Raw genomic sequence first — 10,448 nt, forward strand, 5'->3', positions numbered from 1 at the left:
GTTGGAGTGAAGAAGGTGTTCAGTTTTGGAGAAGAAGTGAACAGAACCAAAACAGACCTTTGTACATACCCAGGGTCACACAGTGTCTATCAGGGTGCCACAACATACATGTTAAATCTACAGTATGTGGATGCGTAGCTGAGCCTCATCATCTTCAGTCTGACCCAGAATTTTGCAAGTTTTATCACCATGGTGACAGTGAACACAGGGTCACTGTCTCCATGGTTACAGGAGGACACGGCTACAGAATCATAATAGAATTCTTCTCAGTGTGGTGGCTGTGGCTCACGAGGTAGGGTGGGCGTCCACTCATCAGACGATCTGCCGTTCAATCAGCAGCTCTTCTAGTCCTAATGTCAAAGTGTCCTTCTGGAAGATACTGAACCCCAGACTGCTTCTGAAGGCTGAGCCATTTGGTGTGTTTGTGTGTGACGTGTGTATGTGAGAATGAGTAAATGTGATATGTAGTGTTAGGCTCCGTTGACAGAAGTCTCTTCACTATCCAGTATCTTAGTGTTGTAAAGAAGTTTTTATTAATTATTGAATTTAGACTGCAACATAAAGGACTTCATCCATGAACTTGTGACAGACCTGTGTTGAGAAAGTCATCACAGATTCATAGGCTTGTTGGTCCCTTATGTTTATATATTTTTTTTAACCAATAGCACAGTTTTCTCTTGTAGTTAGAAAAAGGTCAAACATATCAGAAAAACAAAAACAAATCAAAATGTATTCTACAACTAAACCTTTTTGTTTTGTTCAGGTGACAAATACCATCTTAGTCACAGCCGTTTGAGGAGCCTGCCTGGCTTCTTACCAGGACAACACTTCTAAACCATGTGATCCTGTGACTTCAGCAGTCTCACAGAAAGCTGATTAAGACAGAGTGTCTTGTTAAGAGTAACTTAAGAAGCTCTTCAAAACACTGATAACTGAGTCGTTTACATGAAAGCATGCTGTTGTCATGGTGAAAATGGAGATTGAATCACCAAATCATTGAGTGATCAGAAAATCTGAGAGAACAAAATGGACAAAACATTTTATTCATTCATTTTTTATTTATTTATTTATTCATTCCATTCATTATTCATTAATAATAGCATCAGAGAGTGAAACAACCAAGAAACCCTTCTATATTTAATTCTAATTATTTATCAATCATACATACAAATGTATGTATGGATGTATGTATGTATGTATATACATTCGTTCATCAGTAAGCATGTCAGTTAAATAACTATTGAATTACGTACATAATTACTAAAACCATAAATATGTAATAATTAAGAACAGTGATGAACAGCTACACATCTACACATTCACACCCGCGCACTCATACACACCTACACACACAGACCTTACAGATCAGGTGGTGTTGATGAAAGGAAAGCTCAATCCATCTGTAAACTGAGTGCCTGAAATTTAGTCTACATTTTGCAGTACATACACCTGTAAGTTTACTGCTGTGGCATTTTGAATGTAGGATTGTAGCTTTTAATTGGTTGGTTTTAATTAATTTCTGAAAAGGCCTATGTGTTTTTGGCTCTGTTGAACAACTATGCTAAAGCAAATTATATGAGTAGGCCTTCTTCTTCTACCTCTGAACCCATTTACAGTCTATGCTCTGAACATGTAAAAAAAAGTCCTATCAGCAAAAGCAGATTTGTATTTATAATATAATCATAATTAGGCCTACTATAAATGGAATATCATATCATATGTCATATCATATATCGTTAGGACATTGAGGAGTCTGTTTGTGAGGGCATTAGAAGACATTGGTGTGGTCTAAAACCACGTTTTTCACATTGAGTTTTCTACGCGCAGTTCCTCTGCTCTCCAGAAGATGGCGGTAATTACAATTAAAGTCGATCATCAATAAGGAGCAAAAAAAGAAGAAGCCTATGTTTTTGTTTCTGGCGGAAACACCGCAGTGGTAGGGTGTGTTTTTGTTCGTTTGATAAAAGTTTTGGAATAACCCAAATGTGTTCATAAGATCTGGTCTGAGGTAATGTCGACTACGTTATTCTCTGTTACGCTTTCATGATTCACTTCTCCGGTTATTCACACTTTGTATACTGTTGCTTCATAGTTAGCTTTAGCTTAAGTCGTTTGCTGTTAGCTCTGAAACAAACTTTTTTTTACTGGTTTCAACAGAACATTTACATCATTGTTTTAATATGAAACAAACAGACGAAAAAGTAACTCAATCAATCGATGGTTTACAGAAAGTACACAGTATTAGAAAAGCGGCCAATTGTCATATCCACAGTTGATAGGTATTAGCATACCTGCTAACAGCTAACAAACACTATTGTATTAACCTTTCTATAGTCAGTGTTGTTTTTATCTTGTACTTTAAGTGTTGTAACAACTAATAGCTGCTAACAACCAGTGTTGAATTAACCCTATAAAAGTCAGTGTTACCTTATAGTAAGTGCTGTATTAACCTGCTAACTGCTAAAAGCAAGTGCTGTATGCTAACAGTCAGTGTTGTACTGACCTGATAACTCTTAATACTCAGTTTACTGTTAACTTAAAACAGTATTAAAAGTCAGTGTGTTAACCTGCTGACATTAAGTTAACTCTTAATACTCAGTTTACTGTTAACTTAAAACAGTATTAAAAGTCAGTGTGTTAACCTGCTGACATTAAGTTAACTCTTAATACTCAGTTTACTGTTAACTTAAAACAGTATTAAAAGTCAGTGTGTTAACCTGCTGACATTAAGTTTGCTACGTGTCTGCTTCAAACTGGGTAGTTATTAAACTGCAGACACTACAGTATGTGTTGTTATGACTTGATAAAATCCGTGTTGGATTAACCTGCAAAGATGTCATAACAATAACAATAATAATAATAATTATTATTATTATTATTAATAAATAAAATCCGTGTTGGATTAACCTGCAAAGATGTCATAACAATAACAATAATAATAATAATTATTATTATTATTATTAATAAATAAAATCCGTGTTGGATTAACCTGCAAAGATGTAAAAACTGAGAGCGTTGTTACAATATTGTGTTCGTAACAGCAGTGTCTTGTGACAGATGTACTACTATCGATATGAGAATGCTGAGGTCAGCTGCTGCTACAAATATCTGATGTTTAGCTACAACATCATCTTTTGGGTGAGTTACCTGCTTTCACACCTCTTTACCAGTCCACCTATTGAAATGTCTCAACTGTGTCAGAACATGCTTTCAGAGAGAGCTGCTTCCTGTCTAGTTAACAGGAAGAGTGTCTATGGCATCCTGTGTGGTTGAGGGTGTTGGAAACTCTTTCACAATCTGTGTTCCTGTTAGATGTCATGAGTCAAAATTCTGTTCAGAATTTCATCAAACAAGATGAGTTTGAATGACCCTAAGGGGCCTCCCTCCTGCTGTTTTAAAGGGAGGCTTTGGAAACTTGGACCTTAAGAAAATCTTCAACTTTAGACGACTGGATTCACAATAACAAATAAAAAATAAATTGTCAGAATAAATGTTCAAATATGTCACTTTGAGTTGACTTTCTTTGATGTGTTCTCTTTTGGGTCTTTGTGTTTCAGCTGGCTGGAGTTGCTTTCATTGCAGCTGGTTTCTGGGCATGGAGTGAAAAGGTGAATGAACACTGTCAGCATGTAATTAACATTGTAGACATAAAGTAATACAACTGTTCCTATTCCACATTTCCTTAAAATGTAAGTGAAATTTGTACTTTTGGTATTATTTTATACACCTACTTACATTTAATGATATTCATTATTGAACTATATAAATCATGTATTTAAGTCAGGACTGGACTGTCTCCTCACTGGTTTCCCTTCCTCAACTTGACTGTTTTGGTTTACAGGGAGTCCTGTTAGATCTTACCCAGGTGACCCGGCTGCATGGTTTTGACCCGGTCTGGTTGGTTCTAGCAGTAGGTGGGATCACCTTCATCCTGGGCTTTGCCGGCTGTGTGGGAGCTCTAAGAGAAAACATCTGTCTGCTTAAGTTTGTACGTCAAGCATATTTATTTACTAATGCTTTTACATTAAAACATCAGTCCACTAATGTGTCCTAAATTCCCATCCCCTTAAGTTACATTTAAAATAATCTGTTCACTTATGCTCTTCAGTGAAATTATCCTTCAGAGAAATTTTCTGTTAATATATATCCGTTTAAGTTTGTGAGTTAAAAATATCAGCCTAAAAAAGTGTTCTAAATATTCAACACATTTTCCTACATTTTGTATTTTTTGCACTATAACTGTTCTGTATGTCTTATCATTTAGTTTTCTGGTGTGATTGGCTTCATCTTCATCTTGGAGCTGACGGCTGCAGTTCTGGCAGTTGTTTTCCAGAGCCAGGTCAGACAGTGGATCAACGACTTCTTCCTAGCAAACATCAAAGCGTACAGAGATGACATTGACCTGCAGAACCTCATTGACTCTCTACAGAGGATGGTAAACAGATTTTTTTTATGACATAAAATGTGCCTTTCAACACAGCAGGAAACTCTAACTTTAATGTTTACACTCTATAAATTACTTAAATTACCATGGGCTTTTTCATCAAATTCTCTCTTAACAGAAGCAGACGGGTAGATTGTGGAGCTCTTTGAGGAACTAATACAGTAACGTTATGGAATCACATAATCGTCACTTAAAAGCTTCAGACCGCATTTCAATCAATGTTTTTACAGAAGGGATGTACCAAAGGACCCCTCCCTTTGTCCCTCTCACTTCCTCTTTGTGTGTACGTAGACCTCTCTCACCACAGGTGCACAAGGGTAGAGTGGGTGAATGTTACATGAAGTATAAAGCACTTTGAGTAGAACACTAGAAAAGTGCTATACAAATCTAAGTCCATTGTCCCCACATTGCTAAATTATTTTGTCTTTAATACCAACACAATTAAGATATACATATTTTAATTTTTTATCTGTATTACTGTGGAGCTCAGTAATCTTTAATTTACCATCAAGGATCTTTCTTTCAGTTGATAAAACTATCTTCTTTCTCCCAGGACACTTTAGTTAACCCTAAGCCTGTAGTTTCTGATGTGAATTTACTTTTCTACTTTCTAATAATTATTAAGTGTTGATTAAGTGAAATGATTAAGCATTATGTGCTTTGAACAGAACCACTGCTGTGGAGCTCAGGAGCCAAACGACTGGGATCTGAATATTTATTTCAGTTGTAATGATACCCATCGCAGTCGAGAGAGGTGTGGAGTTCCGTTTTCCTGCTGCATCACTGATCCTGCTGTGAGTTGTGACCATTCATAATAAGTACAACGTATAGTTTACCCTGCTTGAATATCAATATAAACAGCCAGAAAATGATGTAATTGATGTTTCTGTTGCTATTGATAAATGTATCATAATGCTGTTAAATCTGTTTGAGATTTAAAGATGTTGTTTGCTACAGGACTCGGTGGTGAACACTCAGTGTGGCTATGATGTTCGAAACAAACCAAAGGTGAGATTTCATTTAAAGAGGAGGTTCATTTAAGTTGGTGCAGGTGAGGGTCAGCTTGTTGGTCTAGGTGTTTCTGTAAGATTTTAGGTGAGATGATGTAATCTGATAAAGCAGGCTTGTATAAATAACAAATGCAAGTGGAAAGTACAGTAAGTAAGTCTTTGGAGCTGAAATAAACCCAGATATGATGATGGTCAGTGAGCGGGCTTGCTGAATGCTATCCTGTTTATTTCATAGCTTTTAACTAAAGTAATAAATGATTTGACTCAAAAGTCTATTAACTAAGACATTATTTCTCTCACTGGAACATGTTCTTAGATTCAACATGTGGTGTTTAGAATGGTCATTTTGTATTTTTTTCTAAAATGAGCCAACTGTCTGTTATCACACAGCGAACAGAACTACCTGTATGATTGACACACCTCATTAGAGTTTTCTCTCTTGTAATTTCCCAATTTGGTTTTTAGTTAAATTTTTTTCAATGACTTAACATTTCTGTAGTACATTTTCACAGTGTTCAATACACTTAACATTTTTAATGCTATCAGAAACATATGGGTATTAAATCAACACATATTTTTTATGGATCTCTTTCATGTTCTAACAAGAAGTAGGTCATGTTTTTTACGTGTTTAAATATGAATCTGTTAAATTAGAACATGTTCATAAATGTACTTCATCGTTCCTGTGCACAGAGAGATTGGACTGAACATATCTTCACTAAAGGCTGTATCCCTGCGTTGGAAGACTGGTTACCTGGAAACCTCTACACAGTAGCAATTGTGTTCATCGTCATCTCTCTGCTGCAGGTATGAATACAGTCTGTAGCAGTACAGACAGTGTACAGTGTCAGAGTGGGCCCATAAAATGACCTTGACAGGAGATTGCTATAATAATACATATGTAACAAGTGGGATCATTTTACTTGATGTGACAGATCCGAAACCCTACCACTGAGCAGAAATGCAAACATCACAGTAAAGTCTGCTGCTCCCTGCTTGCTTGTGGGGAAACACCCAAGAGTACACACAGACTTCCTTATTTGAGCTACCTGCCTGAAAGTAAAGGACTTCTGCAAAAGACAAAAAAAGTCAAACAAAGGGGGAAGAAAGAGACGTTTAAAGTGAACTCTTGCTATCATTCAATGAGGAAAGCATGTAAAAAAATACACCTCTTACAGAATATTTCATCTGAATAGTCCGAAGGAAGACACTGATTTTTAAAGCAACTTGTTTAGTGTTTACACTGGTATTACAAAAAATGATCCATAATCTGATTCATACGTGTATTTGATAAAACAACAATAATAACTGAGATCAAAGAGGGACCAACCTGAAACGCTCTCAGCCGTGTTGGGTTTCTATTGGCTCAGCAGATATGAATGTGACATTGGCTCACTCAATGTTTCTGTTTACCTGTTTACCCATGAACAGATGGTGGGGATCTACCTTGCGAGGACTCTGATCTCTGACATATTGAAGGTCAAATTCAACTACTGAAGCTCCAGTTGCAGGGGATGTGGCCTAAACATACAGGGGGGGGGTCACCACCTGCAGTGGCTAGGCCTCAACCATGTGTTACAGGACCAAGTTTCTTCAGTCAGATGTGCCTTCCTCTTCCTTTTTTTGTCTCTCTTCCCCTTGAGCATCTCTGCCTTATCAAGCTACGTTTCATGTCATCAGTGCAGTCCTTCTCTTGATCATCACATTGCTATGGTTACAGAAACCTGAGAGAGAACATATGTTCTCCTTTTTTTCTGTTGATGTTGCAGTGTTTAGTTTGTTTGTCTGTTTTATTCTTGAATGTTTCTTCATCTTTGCGACAAGAAGCTGCTTAGCACCAGACTGCCTTCAAATCAAACTGTCTCAGTCCTCTTTCTGAATGTTAATTGAACCATTTAGACCTTTGATGTGATTGGCTGTTTACCACTCAGTGCCTCCAACATCACCATCTTTGTCATCATCTTCATCATCATCAGATTGTACTCAGGTCTTCTCTTTTTAATGTTCTTCTTAACGTAATGTGTCTGGTTGATTGATCTACTTATTTCTTTTAATTAACTTTATCTTCTTGTATAATGTCAGTTTTCTCTTTTAAAAAAAAAAATCAAAATCACTGTACAAAACATAAAGTGAGTCCAGTAAAAGTAGTTTTATCACCCAAATGTTTCCGATTAAGCATTTTAGTCCTGTCATAATAATTTCTGTGATTCAAACAGGAAGTGAACCCTTCATGTAAAAACAGGTTTGAAGGGTCTAAATCCAGCCGGGCCAATGAGAGAAAGATGAGTCAGTGATGTCATCCAAGCAGGGTTACAGAGCTCTGGCAGCTTTATGTTTATTGCAGACATGAACAATGTAACTTAATCTGTAACATTAATAATTGATGTTGTTGTTTTGAAATGGCAACAACCCAAAACTGATAATTATTCATTAATGACAAAAAAAGAGAAAATAAATAAAAATATTTTATGATATAACATGATCCTAAACTCGGTCATATTTCCTTGACATGGTTCATTCCAGCCTTATGTATAAAAAAACTTACTCACTGGACTTATTTTTGTTTTTATTTAAGCAACACCAAAAATGATAGAAACAAGAGAGAACTTACACTGAACTAGACCTGACAGGAAAATAGAACAACAGAAGTGGTAAAGAAAAAAAAAGTTGAAATCATTGAAATGGCAGACTGTTCCTCACAACATCTCAGGTGAGTCCTCACCTGTATGTTTGATTTAAAAAAAGACTTAAAACTTTATTGACACTGGATTCATTTGAGTTGAAAATGTTGCTATGAATGAAGATTTTGGGGTGACTGAGCCAATCAGAAAATAACAGAACATTTTGTTTCAATTTTTTGCTTTGTGTTTATGGTTTCATTTTCATGTTTATGTTGGGAGTTTAAAAATGACCTTTTTTTCTGAAGGGATTCTTTTTTTTATACATATAGAAGTGAATTTTTATGTCTTCTTGTTTTCATAAAATAAAATTGAAACTTGTTTTTACTTCGTTCTTTTTTTCTGACACTGTTAAATTCAACCACAAACAAACCTTTATTCTGCTTGAATCACAGGTATAATCTCTTTTTATCATATTTTTTTTAAATAGAGTCCAAGTGTGCCAGATGTAGAACATTTTTGAGGGCTTAAACATGATTGAAAACTCATGACACTTTGCGTACAACAAATTAACACTCTTGCACATATGTTGCCAAATGCCTTCATGGTGCTCCTTATGACGCAGTGTGTTCACCTACATGTACAACATTTGGTAGGCATATCTATCATGTCACAAAAGAGGACCTCCACTTCTTTTTGTTTTCCCAGTTCCAGGGGTTTTACTTGGATGACTTTTTCCTGAAGGATAACATTTCAATTCAGTAAGCTTTATTTGCACGAATGTGAAAATATTGCCAAAGCATATAAAAAATAATACATATTAATAATGGATAGCATATAAACATAATAAAGAATACAATAATATTAGTCTGAGTGTAATTTATTGTTTTGACACTATAAACATGATTGACTGTAACTTAAAATTACTGGCTCCAAACCATAGACTGTAAATACTGAGAAAAACGTGAAATGTTGAATGACGATGACAGTTACCTTCAACACATATTTACACTCCAAAGATACACTTTTCATAGCACCACCTACTGGACAGACAATAAACCTCATGACTATGTTGCATCTGGGCGCGGTCACACTGGTCATCTGTACCGTGCTGTACCCAAGCACGATTGTGCCAATCCCACGCTGGCCGGCACGGCCTGTGGTCACACTACACAGGACTATCCGTGCCTAAGCACGATTACCTCTTGTACATAACGTCTTAATACAACACATGCACGCTTTATGTTATTATGAAGCGTGCTCAGTTTACAAACAGGCGGACAAGAGAGAGAGAGAGAGAGAGAGAGAGAGATGCACAGTCGAGTCCGCGGCCGCACATCAGAGAAAAACACAGAGAGCATGACAGCTACTTTACTGACTTTGCAGCTTATTTTAAGCCATTTTAATCAGACACAGCAATAAATTAATTAATTGTTCTCCGATGTGCGGGCGTCCGCGCGGACTCACGCACACCCGCACATCGGAGAACAACACAGAGAACATGACAGATACTTTGTTTCTTATATTGTGTCATGTTAGTCAGATACAGACATGAAACTCTGGATTTCTCCAGAATGAAGGCTGTCAGCGTTGTGTACCCGCGTGCTTGTGCTCGTGCATGAAGTGTACCGTGCTGAAGCACACCTCTCCGAAGTGTGCCAAAGCCAAGGAAGTGTACCGTGCCTGAGCACAGCACGGAGCGGTCACACTGGCCAAACGAACTGGACTTTAGGGTTGAAGCGTGCTTGGGCACGGTACGGATGACCAGTGTGACCGTACCCGAGCAAATGAAAACCTTATTGACTGTTCTGTGCTGAACACTGCGGCTGCGCCACAACCCCACATGTACCACATCCCGAAGTGCGCACAGGTTTTAAGTTTACAAACCTAAACCCACATGCATTTTCACTTTGTTTTTCAACTTCAGATTTATTTTCTCCTGATTTAATTAACTTTCGAACAATTCAAAGCAAACGAAAAACACTACAGTAGTTTCATACATTCTTAACTTAGTTATTTGTCCATCACTGATCCATAATAACTTCACTCAAACATAACTCATCTTCCGTGTTGCAGCATCAATGTTTGTGTAACGCCGCTAAATGTCCGCCGGAGGGCGCTGCAGCTCCTCAAAACAGCTAGCCTCTGAAACCTGACCTACCTACCCTAAGTCCCCTTTAAAAATCCTCCGAATACCCGTCTCCGCCCTCCACTTTTTCACACACACACACACACACACACACACACACACACACACACACACACACACACACACACACACACACACACACACACACACACACACACACACACACACACACACACACACACACACACACACACACACACACACACACACACACACACACACACACA

General features: G+C 37.3%; 1 protein-coding gene across 1 annotated transcript; it reads left to right on the forward strand.

Moving 5' to 3' along the window:
- The first annotated feature begins 1,861 nt into the window (after window positions 1–1,861).
- On the forward strand, window positions 1,862–8,459 carry tspan14 (tetraspanin 14). The gene is made up of 9 exons (XM_061040882.1): window positions 1,862–2,008; window positions 3,058–3,138; window positions 3,558–3,608; window positions 3,842–3,988; window positions 4,265–4,435; window positions 5,113–5,238; window positions 5,402–5,452; window positions 6,148–6,261; window positions 6,886–8,459. The coding sequence occupies exons 2-9, from the start codon at window positions 3,058–3,060 to the stop codon at window positions 6,949–6,951; spliced, it is 807 nt and encodes a 268-aa protein (XP_060896865.1). The 5' UTR covers window positions 1,862–2,008; the 3' UTR covers window positions 6,952–8,459.
- The last annotated feature ends 1,989 nt before the right edge of the window (window positions 8,460–10,448 follow it).

This window comes from Labrus mixtus, chromosome 6 (assembly GCF_963584025.1).
Source record: "Labrus mixtus chromosome 6, fLabMix1.1, whole genome shotgun sequence".
Classification (NCBI taxonomy): domain Eukaryota; kingdom Metazoa; phylum Chordata; class Actinopteri; order Labriformes; family Labridae; genus Labrus; species Labrus mixtus.

Excerpts from the sequence above, each read along its gene's own strand:
- tspan14 (XM_061040882.1), top strand. The coding sequence starts at position 3,058 with ATGTACTACTATCGATATGAGAATGCTGAGGTCAGCTGCTGCTACAAA. Across the intron at positions 3,609-3,841 it reads TCTGGGCATGGAGTGAAAAG|GGAGTCCTGTTAGATCTTAC; the intron begins GTGAATGAACAC and ends TTTGGTTTACAG. Across the intron at positions 5,453-6,147 it reads ATGTTCGAAACAAACCAAAG|AGAGATTGGACTGAACATAT; the intron begins GTGAGATTTCAT and ends TCCTGTGCACAG.